General features: G+C 44.4%; 1 protein-coding gene across 2 annotated transcripts in view; it reads left to right on the plus strand.

Moving 5' to 3' along the window:
- Galphas (G protein alpha s subunit) overlaps positions 1-14,953 on the plus strand; it is a 41,478-nt gene extending 26,525 nt beyond the window's left edge. Inside the window, exons 6-10 of one of the 2 annotated variants that reach the window (XM_076370586.1) lie at positions 11,569-11,623; positions 11,994-12,067; positions 13,647-13,826; positions 13,917-14,121; positions 14,807-14,953. In XM_076370586.1, coding sequence (XP_076226701.1) covers positions 11,569-11,623; positions 11,994-12,067; positions 13,647-13,826; positions 13,917-14,121; positions 14,807-14,953 — 661 coding nt within the window. The remainder of the gene's footprint in view (positions 1-11,568; positions 11,624-11,993; positions 12,068-13,646; positions 13,827-13,916; positions 14,122-14,806) is intronic. The other variant, XM_076370587.1, reaches the window with a different exon arrangement.
- Positions 14,954-19,462: the final 4,509 nt, after the last annotated feature.

Genomic DNA, 19,462 nt, shown 5'->3' on the forward strand with positions numbered 1-19,462 from the left:
CTGCAACTTCGGAAGCGTTCCCGTGACCGCGATAGAGAAGTGTGCGTTCATGGGCCTGTGACACCGATTTAATGCCAATGAAGACAATGCTTTTAACGAGGTAATCGCTTTAATAGGGGCCACTCTCGTGTCCGTTCAGGGGTTCTCGCCGCGCAGGCGGCGGCCTAGAACTTTTTCCCCCGGGCCGTTCTCAGACGGACAAACCGCGGCACACGCGCTTCCGTGCGGCCGCGGGACGGTTATTTTTGGCGCGGCGCGTAAATTGTCGTTCGCTTTACTCGCCCGACCGACGGACGGCTGCCTCAACCCTTAGAAGCGTCGGCGTTACGGAAATTCTACTATCGAAACAGTTATAATGTTGACACTGCGGAGGACTCGGTTTCGTCGAGCTTCGATAAAACAAAATGAAGGATCGAACCCTTCTGGAAATTATCGTTCGTTTTACTCGTCCGATCGACGGATAGCAACCTCAACCCTTAGAACGGCGTTACGGAAATTCTAATATCGAAACAATCGTAATGACACTGCGGAAGAGTTTCGTCGAGCTTCGATAAAACAAAATGGATCGAACCCTTCTGGAAATTATCGTTCGTTTTACTCGCCCGATCGACGGATAGCAACCTCAACCCTTAGAACGGCGTTACGGAAATTCTAATATCGAAACAATCGTAATGACACTGCGGTGGAGTTTCGCCGAGCTTCGATAAGACAAATTGAAGGATCAAACTCTGCTGGAAATTACGCAAATTATCGTTCGTTTTACTCGCCCGATCGACGGATAGCAGCCTCAACCCTTAGAACGGCGTTACGGAAATTCTAATATCGAAACAATCGTAATGTTGTCTGGAAATTACGCGCAAATGACACCGAGGGATGCCGAGTACCAAGACGAAACATCGCCGTCGACGTACGACGGGTCGATAATTATTTATCGCGCAAACGCACGGTTTTTCGTGTGCCGATCGACGAGCAAGAACTACGGGAACAAAAAGGAGGCAGAATGGAAGACCGAGCGGCGAGGCCGCGCACAGAGGAAAGGCCGCTCGAAGAATCGAACGATTCCCTCCGATATTTTCTAACCGTCCCACCTTTCAACTCGTTGTCAACTTTAGAGTGGCCCCGGAGCCGATAAATTTCTATAAATCAGCGAAAAACCGCGCGCTCGCTCGTTCCTTGCTGCCTCTCTCTCTTCCTCTCCATCTCTCTCCCTCTCTTTCCCTCTCTCTTTCTCTCGTCCCGGTCCAGCAGGTCGCTTGAAACACGTGTATCCCTTTGAGAATTACATAGGCGAGCGAGAGCCGCCGCGCACAGGTTGTTGCACTGGATCGGTGGGCAAACGGGCGTGAATCCCGTGTGTAAACGCGAAACTTATCCGCTATGCCAACAGACCCGGCTAGATGGAAAGAGCGAGCCACGGTGTACATATTTCGCTTCGTCGTCCGAGGCCCGTCGATTCGTCGGACGGTTCAATCGGACGCGGACCTAGCGTCGGTCGCATTGCGATCGGATGCAACCTCGCCGAACGCTGGCGTCTTCCTCGAGAATTATACTCGATGCTGCTTTGCGAGATTTCGAAGGGTTGCGAACAATTTTCTTTCGATTATATGTGAATATGTACAGAATGTTGTTTGTTGATGGTAATGGTACTGGAACTTAGGTACCGATCAGAGTTTTCTGAGAGGAATATAGGCGATTGTCGATTTATTACGGAAGTGAGAATAACTGTTGGATAATGAGGACATTTCATTTGTCTTTAACGAGAACTATGGGTTTTTCTGTTTGGAAGTGATGGTTGTTAGAACAAAATTATGTGTATAATCTGTATATCTAATATAGATATAATTGTAATATAATGTAGATTGTTAGAATAATATAGATAATAATCTATATAATCTAATATATCTAATAATCTATATAATCTATATATCTAATATAGATATAATTGTAATATAATGTAGATTATTATAATGATATAGATAATATAGATTATAATCTATATAATCTAATATATCTAATAATCATCATCTAGATGTGTATCTTTTCAGGGAATTAAGGAATTAGTCTAGATGGTTGAATCGAATGATCTTATCTCCTTGCATCTCAAAATTCTTGGCAAAAGATATTACAATGAAATGATACAAAGTTATTTTATTTCAGTGTTTCTCCGCGTTATACGAAGATCAATATTAAATACCAAAGTTTATTATTTCGATGACGTTGCTTTCCCGAGTTCCAGTTTCTCTGTACTTTTCTCGATCGATGATTTACAGATCTTTCTCATCGAGCTGGACGAATTTAGTTGCTAACCAGGTGTTCCCAGGTGTTGTTTCGTCTCTGTGTCCTTTGAATCCGAGCTGCTTTGTTTCCTTGATTTTTTTTATCGCCGCCGCTCGAGCTCGAAGTGAATCGGAAGAGGCGATCATTCTTTCGCTTCGAGCTGAATGAACTTGATCACCTGTCGCAGCGAGTATTTTTAGAATACTATTTCGTTTCGAGGCTTTCCGAACTCTTCTCTTCTTCTTCGTTCTCTTTCTTCACGGGCAACGAAAGTTCCGATCATTCTTTCGCTCTCCGACTGAATGAACCGATTCCAACTTGGAACTCTCGCAATCTTCACACTACCGGACGACGGATCCGTTCACGACTCCCTCCTTCGCAGTTATCGAAATGATAACGAACGCTTTCGTAAGAATCTATCATAGAACTAATTAACTCTTTGCACTCGGAAGTTTTTCACTAGAAACATTTTAACATTTCCTGATGAGATGAAATCGATATTTCGTGAAACTAAGTCGAAATAACGCGTACATCGAGGAACAAAGCTATTTTATTCGAATATTTCTCAAAATGATGCATTATAGACTTACTTCAGTTCGCTCACTTAAACGATGATTATTCGAAAATATTTCTATATTATAAATAATGCCACCTACTGACGTTCAGCTAGATAAACATGCAATTATAATGATGCAATTCAATCGAACGATTTAATATTTGATCTTTCCCATTTCGTGTATTTTGCTGCATCAAATCGGCGTTCAACGTGTTAAATATCAAATTTTATAGTTTCACTTATAAAATCAAGTGATGAGAGTCACCTCTCGAGTGCAAAGTGTCAATACCTAGCTAAACGACAAGTCCGAAATCTCGATAGATCCCACTGATCCAGAAACCAATCCGTTATTCAGAAAACTCAGAGTTTCTATAAATAACGTCGAGAAAAAAGCGAAATCGGTTAGTAATTCCATCGTTAATCGGCCGTGCGAGTTCCTTTCTCCCAGATGAAAGAGAAGAACGCCCAAGAATGGCCGGTTGCACCTCGATTACTGCGCCTAGCCGAGGTTCGCGTGAATTTTTCAAGCACCCTCCCCCTTTCTCCTTTCTTTATTCAATTTCCCCCCGGCGCGGTCCTCTCCTGCAGCGGGAGGAAACCGTTCGATGGAAATAGCGCATCGTATTTTTAGGGAGCACCGGTTCCGATATACAGGGTGTACGATTCATCGGTCGCGACGATTTATACGGCACTTCCGGTCATCGAACAGGTCGTCGAATTCGCTTTAGTAACAAACAGTACACCACCTACAATACACTGTCCCGTTTACAAAATGTAAAGGTCACCTTGACGTTATCGAGCAAATCATTTTTTACTCATTTTCCCGTCGTTGCAACTCGTCCAGAACTTTCGTCTCTTTCTCTTACAGTTCATTTGTATGATGAACGATAAAGTGAAAATCCTGAAGTACAATGAAAACGACAATAGATTCTGGCAAATGGTACACCCTGTATAACGAAGACTGCTTGGTCGAGATCTCCGTCGAAGGGAACTCGAAGAGATGTGTAGACGTTTATTTAAACGATGACAATTTATATATTTTTCGTTGTCAACAGAAACTTTTTTTTTTAATATCTTTTTCTTTGTTTCGCGTTTATTCGAAACAACGCATACACGCACGCACGTCCATGAAGTTTACGTCAATATTAACCTACGCGTCTGCAACGTGAACAGGATTTTCGCCGAGGGAAGACTCGAAAGAATTCCGGAAGACAAACGAAAGAATTGCGAGCAGTTGGCGAAACCGATTTCAGAGGGATCGGCGCCACCGCGCGCCGGTGTGCTCGGTGTATCGCGAGATAAAAGGAATATGGGCCAACAAACAGCCGGCCCGAAATATCTCGAATTTGAGTCACTGCGCGCTGCCGCGAATAAATATTTGTTCGACAAGAATACGGGATCGCGATACGACAACGGGCCCGATTATCGATTGTTGGCTCGGTCGCGTCGTTTCCTGGTTGAACGGTCCGGTATGCTTCGCGCGATCGGATTCGAGCAATTCGGTGGTCCTGCTTCCGAACTGATCCTAAGAGCTGTGATCTTTGACATTTCTGCTTGATTTCGGTGGGAAACGATCGGCGATCGTACATTGTAAACAGGTGTATTTCGCTTGCGATGCTATAAAATTAGACTCAGTTCCGCAAGCTGTTAGGAAGAAGCTCGGAAATTCATATTTGGAAGACTAAGTCGTAAACAAATGATTGAATTACTCGAATAGCAAGAGATCAGCACGTAGTTTCCTATTTTTCTATTATTCAAGTGATTGATATGTAATTTAGCTTCACCTGTTGAGGGTTTTGTATACTTCAGAGAATCTTCGTCTGCAAAGACGAAAGTTATAAAATATATTCGTTTGATAGAATTATTGAAGCTATTGAATATATTGTTAATTCATATTCATCTGTGGATATTTATTAATGTCATACTGCATAGATTTTGTTATAATCTTGAACATAAATTCGGCCCATGGAGGGTTAATGACGAGTAAGACTCGTGATGATTTCTAGACCAATTTTACAACCAATGTTCATTACACACTGATCAAACAACTATTTTCATCTCCAAATGAAATCTCTGCTTCAAGTAGAATGGAAAATTCTCTCACATTTCTCCCAAATTCTCGATAGTAAAATGTTACACAACCTTAGTAACGAAAGTAAATAGCACCGCAAGGGGTTAGCGTAGCTATAACCATAGCCGCCTATAGTTTTCCCTGAATTTTCCATTTCTCGAGTCCTGCAAGGAATTATGGCGGACAGACTCCGGCGACAGATCTTCCTCTGAATATTCCGTTCTTCGGGAGGATCTCGGTAGAGAAATATTGAAGATGGCACGGCGAAGCTTCCATCGAATTCTCTTTCTTCCAGGAAAATTCTGGTGACAAATTGTGGAAGATAACGCGATAGATTTTCCTTTGAATCCTCTGTTCTTCAGGGAAATACTGGTGGGAAGTTATTGAAGATTTTCCTTTTCTCTGTCTTCGATTGCTCCAAAATCTTCCGAATTCTCGAAGTTCGTTGCGATGTTCGGAAATGTTTATTCTACTTCAATCTATTCTTGCTCTTCGACAATTCTCGATCATCGGTTCGCTATAAATCAGCTTCGAGCCAGTGGAATCGTCCGTCGAGAGATCGACGCTGCTGAAAAAAATCTCGCGCGAATCGTTTCGCGGAACTTCCCCGCGGCAGGCGCATCCGGTGTTGAAAGTTTCCGCTGCACCCGCCGCCGCTTTGGTACTCGCGTCAGTTAGGCGAGGTTTCGCAGTCGGAGAGGTTCGTCAAATATTTGCGATTCGGCGCGGAAATCTTTCCGCTTGCTCGGAGGAATCGATGCCGGAAGAAAAGCCTCCGGAATCGATTCGCAGGTTCGATTTGTTACTTATGCAATCGACTGGCCGTTGTTTCGCAATCGCTTTGACCTCGTTCAAGATCCGCGGACAGTTGTCCTGCCCGCCGGAAGCTCTGAACGTCCGTAACCTCTGGTATTAACGAAACCGAGCCTTTTTGCCGGGAAATGTTACAGTTGGTTTCCCTTTATTTTTCGAGCTCTTTGAATAGCTCCGGGTAGCTTCTGTGATAATAATAATCATTTTTCCGGTGGACTTGGGAATTGGATGATGGTGAATGTGTTTGGCATCTTAGAAATTTGTAGGATTGATTCATTGTTTCTCTGTGCTGTAGTTCTTCTACATTGCGAACTTGTTTCTTCGATTGCTTGTAAGAGCACTCACAAGGAAATGAAAGTTGTTATGTTTTAGATCGTTAAACTTCAAATTTGCCATTTTTAAATTCTCAAACTTCAAATACCATTCATTTACTCATTTTCCATTTCCAAATTCTCAAACTTCAAATACCATTCATCTATTCATCTCCCATTTCCAAATTCTCAAACTTCAAATACCATTCATCTACTCATTTTCCATTTCTAAATTCTCAAACTTCGAATACTATTCATCTACTCATTTCCTATTTCCAAATTCTCAAACATCAAACATCAAATACTATTCACCTGTTCATTTCTCATTTGCAAATTCTCAAACTACAAACATCAAATCCCATTCATCTATTAATTTCCCATTTCCAAATTCTCAAACTTCAAACATCAAACACCATTCATCTACTCACCTCCCATTTCCCATTTTCCATTTCCAAGTTCTCAAACTTCAAACATCAAATCCCATTCATCTATTAATTTCCCATTTCCAAATTCTCAAACTTCAAACATCAAACACCATTCATCTACTCACCTCCCACTTCCCATTTTCCATTTCCAAGTTCTCAAACTTCAAACATCAAACATTCACCTCCTCCTTCAACCAAAAATCCACCCCGTCTCCCCCGATCATCGCCAACAAAGAAACTTCCCTAGCCACCGAAAGACTCCCAATTTCCCAGCGACTAACGACTACGCGAACTGAAAATCAAGCCCAACCGTCGATTAACAGCCCCACCGTGCACGACACCTGGCCATCAGCAGCCGAGCCCGCGCCGCGTATCGTTAGAAATAACATTGTCACAGCCGACCCCAAGGTCGGCGGAGTTACATGCCGCGATAACGAGAAAATCGTTCTGCTGTCGCCACTGGGTCACGACCTCCTTCCTCTTTCAATTCTCCGGAGGTCGATAACCTCATTCCCGTCTGAGCGCGCCAATTTCATGACCTACCTTCTCACGAGCCTACACACGCACACCGGACGCACGGTCTCTCCGCGACGCTGATCTCGCGCTCGTGTGCCTCGTCGGGGTCCCAACTTCGACCGAAAATCAATCACGCCGATCCGCGGTTTCTCAAATTTACTCGAGCAGCCAATCTCGGCTTCCTTACTGCCAGTTCCTGCGAGATTGATTGCGCGTGTACGTGTACGTGTACAAAGCTGAACCTCGTTTGCTCTGCGATATCGTACTTCTAATGAGAATTTGGTAGTCGAGCGTTGTACGGGCTACCTTTGTTTTCGGGAGATAAAATGTGGCAATGAATGCGTAGAGGGACTTTGAATAGAGTTTCTAATAAATATTCGAAAGAATAATAAATATTATTAGATATAACTCTTTGCGAACGAAGACTCGCAGAGTATACTAAACTTTCAGCAGAAGAAGCTGAATAAATAGAAAACTCGAACTTCAGAAAGAATGGAACTGCTGAGCTTGTTTATTTGAATAATTAACGCATTGCACGCCTAAATTTCAGCTACTAAAAACGCGAGCCTCGGTAATCGTATTCATAGATTTTTGAACAAATCAAACCGAAGTTTGCAACTTACGAAAAAGAATAAGAAATTCGATGCTGTAATTTTACTTTGGATTTGTGTTATAGTATCTAAAATGTTAGATTGTAAGATAGTAATTAAGCGATAGTCTAAAAATCGTCAAATTGACGACATGCGTCCTTAACACTAGATTTACGGACATTTATTCTATTGTTCCTAAAGTGTTAGGATTTTGGAATAAATTGATCAAAGACTAAGTTGATACCCTGTAATATCGATTTTGACATGTTAGTGATCCGAACGTAAATTTCAGAGTTTTTGGAGTTTCTGAAAAGTCTCCTTCACATCATTCGAATCGGTGTTATGATTCTTCGATGGAGGATTGTGTAATTTCAGAATTAGACGAGTATAATTAGGGACAAGAATAGAATTGAATTTTAGGCGTTCACGAGATACGTGTGAGCCGAATATTAACTCCCCGGTGTGTGCCGGGAAGTTGGACACGTGACCGAGCTTTTAAATCGAGTTTAGTGAATAGAAGTATTTTCGGAGTCGCGTTAGTTCGAGGATAACGTTATTTCGGGGATTCGAAGATTAAATTGGGAGAAATGTTGTGTTGTCGGATTACAATGGCGAGTTCGACGCGCGGCGGAGCTTTTACATTGAATTCCACGTGCAGGAATATTCGTAGGTTCAACATGAGTTTCTCGATTTAAAGAAAATTATATCGACCGATCGTGCAGATAGATATAGAATAAATATCTACATAATTTCATCCCTTAACTGGAATTCGTTAAAGCGATGCTTTAACACTAGGTTCACGGAACCCGTCAATCTGACGGATATTGAGTTAAACATTATTTAGTAATAGTTCAAGTCGATCAACGCTTTGGTTTTGAAGCTACACGTGTTAAAGAAAGCCCCCGAGGCGAAGGGTTGGAAAATGAATGTCGCGAAACGTTCAATAGCGAGGATTATGTTGAAGTTTCCTCCCAGCGAAATTAGCTAGAAAAATCCACACGCGCGTATAAAAATCTGCAGTCTAGTAATGATATAGCCGGCTAATAAACCCAGCGGGATCATAGAGGGTTGGTTCCGGCGGTCAACAAAGGGTATCGCGAAAGCAGGAAAGCGATACCTCGGCCAGTGCCGTGGAAAGCAGCTCCCTTACAAATTAGTTTCTCTTTCGGAGCAGCTTTGAACATTTTTGAGCTGGCAAAGGCGATCGCGGTGCCCTAACTAGCTCGAACTCGCAAAAGGAGGAGCTGTGCCTTTAAAACTGTCCTCGTGCCGGAACGTTTTTTCATCGGGACTCAAAGTAATTACGGTATACAATTTAAAAAGAAGGCTCGAGTGAAACATTGAGAAACATAATAGGAATCTCGCATACCCTAATTCGTTAATGAGTGTTCAATGAAACTGAAGCTCGTTCTTCATTTATTAACTCTCGCGACTCTTCGTAGTAACTTCCGAATAAATTAACCCTGTAGGCCCATGTAACTTTGAAGTCGTATATCAGTATATTGGCATCTTGTTGATTTATTTCATTTTACTCGAAATGGTGAATAAAATTAAGTAATCGGTTAACTGAAACTTTCACACGCTCAGGGTTGAAAGTTTGTCAGCGTAACTTGAAATACAAAATATATTCGTCTGATGAAATTATTGGAACTGCTGAATAAATTATTAATTCGTATTCATATGTGGATATTTATTAATTTTGTACTGCATGGATTTTTATAATCATGAAAAATTCGGCCCATGGAGGGTTAATGACGAGTAAGACTCGTGACGAAGATTTCTAGACCAATTTTACAACCAATGTTCATTACACACTGATCAAAGCAAACTATTTTCATCTCCAAATGAAATCTCTACTTCGAGTAGAATGGAAAATTTTATTATAATCATGAAAAATTCGGCCCATAGAGGGTTAACGAGAAGAATAATGGATTACTGAAAGAAGAAGAAGCTAGCTCGAGTAGAAACGAATAACAAATTACCATCGGAAAACGAGACGATCGGGCCTACGTTGCTCCACGGAGTGACCCCGCGACCTTACCTCCCAAAAAGGAGCAAGAAGAACAAGGAAAAGAGAGTGAACTGCCGGCTGTTGGACAACCGTCCGCAGTCCTCGTGTCGGTAAATATATTATCACCGTCAACCGGCTGTAGAAGGCCTGGCTGCACGCCGGTGTCAAAGCGGAGAGACCCGTCCGACCCGAGCGACCCGTCGACCCACCCCTGCGGGGCCCCTCTGGTCGGCTCGCACCTACACACAACACGGCCGTCCCCCCCTCTCCGCCGGCGTCCGGGGGCGTCGTGCATACGTGCACACCGTTAACCGTCTGCACGTACGATTGATGGCGAGGCAACGGTGGCAGTGACCCATGACCCGGATTGGAAACTGGGTGCCGGAGAGAGGCATACCCGGCGAGGCCGAGAGGGCGAGAGTTGGGGTTAGGATAGGACACCGGCGAGGATCGATTTTCCCTCTTGGTGCGCCTCTATCCACCCTAGACACCGGCCGGGGAGGGTCTTTCTCGCCGAGAGACGGAGAGCGGTGGAGAAGCTGTCGACCGGGGGGTAGAGGAGGACGCTGCTAGAGAGAGAGAGAGAGGGGGTGTAGGTTTGTGAAAGAAGGAACGAGTTAGAGATGCTAGAAGAGGAAAGAGGGAAATAGGGAACACGAAAGAGGAAAACGCGAGATGTCGATCAGAGGGAGAGAGAATGCGAAAGGGAGGAAGAGAGAGAGATGTCGAAACATAAAGAGACGAGGATGCTGGTAGAGAGAAAGAGAGAGACAGAGGGTGCTGGTAGAGAGGGAGAGAGAGAGGGTAGGTTTGTGAAAGAAGGAACGAGGTAGAGATGCTAGGAGAGGAAAGAGGCAGAGAGAACGCGAAAGAGGAAGAAACACGAGATGTCGACCAGAAGGAGAGAGGATGCTGATAGGGAGAAAGAGAGAGATAGAGGGTGCTGGTAGAGAGGGAGAGAAAGAGAGAGAGGGTAGATTTGTGAAAGAAGGAACAAGTTAGAGGTGCCAGAAGAGGAAAGAAGGAAATAGAGAGAATATTAAATAGAGAAAGAAACGCGAGAAGTCGACCAAAAGGAGAGAGGATGCTGATAGAGAGAGAAAGAGAGAGAGAGGGTAGGTTTGTGAAAGAAGAAACGAGTTAGAGACTAGAAGAGGAAAGAGACAGAGAGAACATTAAAGAGAGGAAGAAACGCGAGACGTCGAAAGAGAAAGAGCCGACGACGGAAAGGAAGAGGAAGCAGAAGACGAAACAGAAAGAGAATCCAAAGGGGCTGAAAAAAAGCGGCTGGCGAAAGGAGCGAAAGGGCCGAGGAACGAACAAGTGGGATCAAAGGGGTCGCGAGCGAGGACGAGAGGAAAGGAGAGGTTCTCCTCTCTTCCTCGTCCCCTCGGTTGCGGCCCACCCTTCGCCGGCAGCCACTTCCGCTTTCCATCCGCGCGCGTTATCGGTACACGGCTCCGACGGCAGCCACCTCTCGAGATCCTGCGGCAGCTTCCTGCTCCCGAATCCTCGGAACGGAACGGTTCTCCCGAGGGATCGGGAGCGATTAAATTTCAACCCCCTATTACGGCCGCCGACTCCCGGTTCAATTCGATTCCTCGAGGCGCAGCGTCTATTTTAATGATTACGCTTTTCGGTTCATCCCCTTCCGACGAATAATAGGAACCTCAGACGATCCGTCCCGTTACATTCGATCGCAACGCGAACTCGCTGTTCGGGGTGGATTCTATCGCGGGGGAGGCGGCTACCGGAATTCGACGCACGCGTCCACAGAACGAAGACGAGCCGGTGAACGCGCGAAGCGGTCCCAGGCGATAACGATGCGGTCGGCGAACGATCGTCATCGCTGGTACCGAGGCCGTCGATCGGAAACCGGTTTCGTCTTGGACCGCCGGCCGGCTCGTTACCCCGGCGAGCGCGATTGTTAATTAGATTAGAATACTGTAACGCCCTCTGCGGAAGCTCCGATGTCATCCTGCCTTTCTCTTGTTTCAGTTTTCTAGATAAGGTAGCCATTGTTAAGCAACCGGATTACACCCCCACGGAACAGGTGAGCGAGACTTCTACTCGTCGGACGCTTGAGACTGAACCCTTCGTGGTCTCGAGACACTCGACGCTTAAATATTCATTGTACTCCGATCTTCATTAACAATCATGCGCTATTACACGATGCAAATACAATGTTACTCGTCGAACCACTCAATTCGCAGATGAAACCGATCAATCTCTCTATAACGATGCCGGTTCCTCGATCTCATTCCTCCATTCCCGAATGTTTCGCGAATTCAGAGGAACCGTCGGACTAGAATCCAGTAACCCGACGCTGAGAAGACAACTCGAGACCACGAAGACTCGAAGCCATCGGCTCCGAGCGTCCCCCGGACCGTCCACGACCCGTTAATTCGTTCTGCTTGTTCCAGGACATCCTAAGGTGTCGCGTCCTCACGTCCGGTATCTTCGAGACGCGGTTTCAAGTCGACAAAGTAAACTTTCAGTAAGTCCCGTCCCGATACCTCGCCGCATCTCGCTTTCCAGCGTCGTCTAACTATATATAGCCGACGTATTACAGTAACATCGGCCGACGGTAAATATAACGCGAACCAGCGACGCGCGTCTCCATCCCTCCTTCTCCCTCCTCACTCTCTTTCTCTCTCTCTCGTTCTCTCTCTATCTATCTGTCTATCTCCCTCGCGCGGTGTGTGTGTATTACAGAACGGCGACTTACGTGGTACACGGCCGTGCGCAGCGAAATCCGTTAGCCGCGTTAACGCCTCCGCAACTTTATTATATTTCCCCCTTTTTTTTTCCCGTCCGCTCGACGGACCTCGGAGGATTCTCCGCTCCACATTGCCTCCTCGCGGGGGAAGCGTCCTCTCTGCCGGCGGCCCCGTAGAAATTATCGAATCGATTCTAGCACTCTGCATCCCCGTCGCCGTCCCACCCCCTAACCGGATCGCCGGAGGGTCGGACCGCGGGTGAACGGGCCCGCACGATTTTTTTTACCCCGCCGGGAGACTCGCGCCGAGCAGTCGAGTCCGTCCGGAGGATCCTGTATTTTTATACCTGGAAAGGCCGCGGCGTAAACTTTGATTGGGAAATTATACTGCAGAATCGATGTTTTTTTTCTGATTTCATTGGTGTACGTCTCGCGGGTATGTAGGGGTTGAATTGCATCGGTTGCTTGGGACTGTCGGGGTGCGTCTTGGGAAGGGTAGATACGGCTGTTGGATCGAGATTATAAAGTATTCGAAGTGTTTCCGAGAAGCGATTTCGAAGATGTTCCTTGGTGAAGGGTTGAAGGATCGTGGGATAAGTTGATTTGCCCTTGATAAGTTGATTAACCCTTTGCAGTCGAAAGTTTTGTAGAAATATTCAAGATTTTTCAGTGAGATGTACGATACTCTGAAATAAGCTAATGTGAAAATTACGTAAATTTGGGAACAAAGATATTTGATTTGAATACTTCAATCGATGTAGCATATAGATTATAATATTATCCCTTTGCACTCGAGAGTTAGTCTCACTCACCATCTGATTTCATACACTAAAACTATAAAATTTGATATTTAATATTATACTTTGTATAAATTTCATACAGTGAAACTACAAAATTTGATATTTAATATTATACTTTGTATAATACATCAATTTGTGAAATATTGAAATAAAATAGCTTTGTTCCTCAACGTACGTGTGATTTCTCGTCGACTTAGTTTCACAAAATATCGATTTTATCTCATCAGAAAATGTTAAAATATTTCTAATGGAAAACTTCCGAGTGCAAAGGGTTATAATGTAAGACTTTTGCTATATCGAATCTAGCGGTAAACTGAGAGTCACCTGTCGAGCGCAGAGAGTTAAGGATATCTATCAAATCGATGAAAGATCAATGCTTCGTTCGGCAAAGATAATTTTCTTCATTCCTCAGTAGCATATCAGAGTCAAAGTATTACATAACGCGACGAACAGCAGCCTTTCCAGGGTAAACCGTGTCCGTCGGCCGATGTTATCGCGAGCAGCGGCATTCGTAAACGAACGATCGCCGGAGAAATCATTGGGATTGATAATTGCAGCATGTTCGACGTCGGTGGCCAGAGGGACGAGAGGAGAAAGTGGATACAGTGCTTCAACGACGTAACGGCAATCATATTCGTAACGGCGTGCAGTAGTTACAACATGGTACTCAGGGAGGATCCGACGAAGCTCCGACTCAGAGAGAGTCTCGATCTCTTCAAAAGCATTTGGAACAATCGGTACGGTACCATACACTCGTCGCGACATCATCGAAACAGCACAAACTCAGATAAACGTCTAACCAACGTGTTTCTGCTTTCTCTTTCCAGGTGGCTCCGCACAATTTCCGTAATCTTATTTTTAAATAAACAGGATCTATTAGCGGAAAAGGTAAAAGCAGGCAAGCACAAACTGGAGGACTATTTCCCGGAGTTCGCGCGATACCAGACGCCGGTCGAGCCCGGCGTGGTGGCGGACACCTCGGAACCTCCTGAAGTTATAAGGGCCAAGTACTTCATTAGGGACGAGTTTCTGGTAAGCGACACGGCGGCCGGCGGAACGTTGTTCGCCGCCGTGCAAGAATCGAAATTTCAAAGCACTAACGCGGAGATTCGATTAGCTGCTCTGGGCCCTGTAACTTCCGGCTTAATTACTTTACCGGAGCACAGTCGAAATTTCCGTCGAGGAACTGTAAGCCCCTTTTTCGGGGGCCAGTGGAGAGACTTGATTGGAAAGTAGGCCGATGCAATCGGTTAATTGAGAATGCACTGCGAAATTGGTGCGTGAAATCTTTGAATTTCGAAATTTTTGTAAGGTGCAATTTTTCAATTCCAAGATCTCGGGAACGTACAATTTTTCAATTTCAAAATCTCTGTAACTTACAATTTTTCAGTTTCAAAATCTCTGTAACTTACAATTTTTATTCCAAGATCTCCAGAACGCGAAGTGTTTCAATTTGAAAATCTCTGCAACGTACAATTTTTATTCCAAGATCTCCGGAACGCGAAGTGCTTCAATTTCAAAATCTCCGGAAATTGAAGTGTTTCAATTTGAAAATGTTCGCATTGCAACGTCTCAACTTCGAGCCACTCTAACTCCTAAGATTAGCTTAGAATGAAAGGAAAACACGTTAACAAAGTAGTGCGTTGCTATCCGTATCGCGACTATAGCTTGCTACTAAACGCAAACCACTCTAACTCGAATCCACAATACTTTGCAGCGTATAAGCACGGCGAGCGGGGACGGCAAGCACTATTGTTATCCGCACTTCACATGCGCCGTCGACACGGAGAACATCAAGCGGGTATTCAACGATTGCCGGGACATCATCCAGCGGATGCACTTGCGCCAGTACGAGCTCTTGTGACTTCGTTCCTGCCGACGTGTCCTGTCACTCGTTCGCATCAGAGTCACTATAACAGCCAGCCTCGCGCAGCCGATCACGCGAGCCGAGCTAGTCGTGCGATGGATGATCTGAGAACGCGCGCGTCGCACCGGTCAGACGCACCGCCGCGGACAATTTTTCGTAAAACGCCGGGATAAGGAAGAGAAATTCGAATGAGAACAGAATGTGGGAGAGGACGGGAGAGAATGAGAAGAGAGCGAAAGAGAGAGAGAGCGAGAGAGAGCGAGAGAGAGAGAGAGAAAAAGAGAGAAAGAGAAGGAGAGAGAGAGAAAGAGAGACGGCGTCGAAGGATCCGCGCGCGGAGGGAACGCGCGTCCGAATACGATCGATGAATTTGATGACTGCCTGTCGATCTTGAATTCTGCCTCGATCTGGAATCGGTGCGATTCCGAGGAGATACAGAGAACGTTGATACGTAGCCAGGTCTCCGGGGGTTACGGGGGGGTTAATATCTGTCTCGCAACGGAGAACAGCGTCTCTTTTTTGCACAGAAAGAAAAAAAATACAACAACAACAACAACATCGCTTTAACTAACGTCATTTCGGTGTACAAGCAAATCTTACATGCCCCTTCGCGCATTCTACTACAACTACAACTACTACAACTACTACTACTACTACTACTACCTACTACTACTACTACTACTACTACTACACTACTACTACTACTACTACTACTACTACTACTACTACTACTACTACTACTACTACTATTACTACTACTACTACACTACTACTACTACTACTACTACTACTACTACTACTACTACTACTACTACTACTACTACTACTACTACTACTACTACTACCACTACTACTACTACTACTACTACTACTACTACTACTACTACTACTACTACTACTACTACTACTACTACTACTACTACTACTATTACTACTACTACTACTACTACTACTACTACTACTACTACTATTACTACTACTACTACTACTACTACTACTACCACCACTATTACTACCACTATCTTGTAACGATCGTTTCACGACAGACAAAAATAGAGAAAGAGAAGATTCAAATCTCGGGCAGGTTTCTTTTCTTGTTCTTGTTCGGTACGTTTTACTTTCCGTATTTCTTTTTTCCTTTTGTAAATGGAATTGTCGTTCGAGTAATATTCCGTTTGTCAGACGAGAGTGTGCTGAACGTCGACGCGGCGGGAAAGAAGGGGGGACGGGGAGGCGGAGGGAGCACGTTATATATACGTATGATTAATGTTGTAAATGTTCGGTCGCTGAGAAACACGTGCAATTTTACCGAGTACCTCGTTAATTTTATTTTTCTTACGCATCAATTCGTTGATAAGAGTGCGAACGAATGCTCGAACGTTTTTCCCTGGCCGTGTAACGGCTGTTCCTCGAGTCCGGCACACTCGTCGCGGTCTCTTTCGAATTTTTCCGCTGATTCTCGGGCGCTCGACACGTTGACTGCCACGAAAACGTTGAACGTTTCGTCTGTCCACCGGTTCAATCTTTCGTAACGGAGACCACTAGTAGTTAAAAATAATTTTATAATCTTTGAACACCGCACTCCACACTTTACACTATTATTTAATCGTTTACCAGTTATCGTACACGTTTCTTTGGCATCGATTGCCTCGTAATTGTTCTCGATCGCAGTCAACGCGTTAAGAACGTTCCCTTGGAGGACTTAGGCAAATTTTCTCCGTGTAACAGATCCTCTTCTCGTTGAGCTCGTTTCTTTTTCTCTTTCTTCGTGAACGTTTTCTTCCTTGTTATTCGTCGTTTTGTTTTTTTGTTTTTTTTTTGTACTGGTTCCTTTTGTTTTCAGAATCTCTTGTTGTACATTTCATTTCTCCGCCATGGAAAAGCCCAGACCTCACGCCAGAATCATCATCATCATCATCCCCCCCTCCCCCACCTCCCAATTCGCCGTTTTTTAATTAAGATCTCTCCGTTGTAATTTCCGCGAACGAATCGTTGATTTCCCTCGACTTCCGAATCTCGAAACTTTTAAATCGCATTGGCCCGACCCGTAGGAGTCTCAGCCGCATCTTTTTACAAGAAGAGTATTTTGTGAGATTTTACAGTATTTCGAAGAGCGTTTTAATTAATATAACTATGTATCAAATATGTACAGGGTGACCGTCCACAGATTCATGTTTTTATGTGCGTTCCTCCCAGGATGGATCGAGATTCCTCACTTGATATCGTTTTTACCGATTCTTCTTCTTCTTCGTTTCTTTTTTCCATTTTTCGACGATTTACGTTCAATTCGTGTACTTAGGCACACACACATACACACATACACACGACACACTCTCATGTACACACAAGAAACAAACACACTGTCGTCGTAGCATAATGTTTACGTATGTAAAAAAAAAAAACTGAACTGTGCAAGAGATGTGCCACGCTGAAAGAGAGCAATTCAGAGAGCTAGAGAAAATGCGAGAACGCCTGTGTATACGTATTGTGTGTATGCGTGTGTGTATGCGAAAGAAAGAATGAGAGAGAAAGGAAGAGAAAAAAAGAGATAGAGAAAAAAAAACAAATTCGTTTTACACGTACACTTTTTGACTAGCGTTTAGGCTCCAAATCTTTACAATCAAAGTATGTCAATGTAAATGTTATAAAACATACAGAGGTATAATACGTTGCTTATTTATTCGACTTCGAAATGTAAAGTTCCCGCGTCTTGTTTATTCCGAACGATGCTTTCGTGTCCCGGGGATATTATACACTACACGTAATATAACAAACAAACAAACAAGCAAACAAACAAAAAAAAAGAAGGAAAACAGAAATATAAAAAAAAGAGTACGATCTCGACGTGTACAAACGAAAGAAAGAAAGAAAATCCGAGAGACTCTCGTCGAGTTTCTCCGCTGTCTGTGCAATTTCAATTCCTTTCCGACGACGCCGTGTTTTGGACACCCTGTATATGATGTAAATCTCCCGTATCGTTCACCGTCGTGCGCATTCGCGTTTCCTTTAGCCAGCGAGCGCGTGGTTCCCCGAACCCAATCGCGAGAGCGAGAACGTATTCTTTCCGCCGGTGCGTTCCTTGCTTTCCATAAAGGATCGCAATTAACCGAGGTATTCTCCGGAGCACGAAACCGAGATGGCAAATTATTTTCGTCAGCACTTTCATGGAAAGCCAAGTTCTCACGGGACGATGCGAGGAATTTTTTAACTCGGTTTTATACTGAACAGTGCGTTAATAATAAACACCAGGCGGGAAAGAATACCTTGTCGCTCTCGTCGCGCGATAAACTAATGAATAACTAGGACAAAGGAAAGCAAGAAATATTTATCAATGTACATGAACGTCAACCGGTTATCGCTGGACGGAACAGTCGATTGAATTTTTCATTTAACACTGGAACCTCCCGGATAAGTTAGAACTTTGAATTTCTTTCGTCGAACCGACGCAGACTCTGGGGAATCATTCGAATTAGCCAACGCTGATTGTAATTTGTATATAAACGGAGATGCGAGCCAGTCAATTGAACTGTTGGTTTTAGTGTTAAATAGATGAACGAGACTTTCGAGGTTCGCGTGGAATGGAGATAACGAATATCTTGCTGTCCTTGTCGTCCTTGTCGGAGGTTTCCTACGGAATTCGATCGTTCATCCTGTCACTTTCGTTCGAAACGCTTATTCCTGTAAGGATTCCTGTAAGGATCGCGACGCGGCGAAAGTAGCGTGTAAAGTATCGTCATCGATCGATCCGATTCCCTCGCGTCGCGATCGTTGCACGCGTTCTCTACGCTGCGAGCAGCAGGGGGAAGAGAGAGGATGCATGTGTGTGCTCGCGGAACGTTCCTCGATTAATTGAACGACGATCTAGCCGTTGCGTTTTTCTTGTGTTCACTTTAGACCAGAGATGGGCACAATTTTCGTCGACTAAATAGATTTAACGGATTCAGGTGTGAACAGTCATTTGTACAGCGTAACACGTATACACATATTATTCTACTTTGTAATTTAGAGGCTCGACAGAGCCGACGCGCGACAGGTTCTTTCCTCGTTTCTTTTTTCTTCTACTTCTTCTTCTCGTTTCTTCTGTTCGAGGACTTTTTATCCCGAGGCTCGACCGTCTTTTGTATTTATCTATGATCTGGCCCGTGCTTCTACGGAGAACGTCGATCGCTGATTTCCCGTGTCTCTGTAAAACGAGAACGGAGAGACTTTATCTTCTGCTCTGGCGACCGGGATCCATTCGATTGCGCGTTGACGCTTCGACTGTCGAATCGGTGATCATCAAAATTCCATAGGTTTCATTGTCAATAGAAACCGAAGAGTCAAGGTCTCTCATAGATCCATGATTCCCTAGGTTCTCACCGTGGAAATTCATTTTCGAGTTTACGCGTGAAATTCGTTGAGCATCACTGCAATTCAGCTGTACAGCGGTCAATGTGTTAATCGTGCATGAACCGCGCGCCAGGTCGTCGAGGCGAACACAACAAAATGTAAAATTCCGGGCGCGCC

This window comes from Nomia melanderi, chromosome 9 (genome assembly GCF_051020985.1).
Source record: "Nomia melanderi isolate GNS246 chromosome 9, iyNomMela1, whole genome shotgun sequence".
Lineage (NCBI taxonomy): Eukaryota > Metazoa > Arthropoda > Insecta > Hymenoptera > Halictidae > Nomia > Nomia melanderi.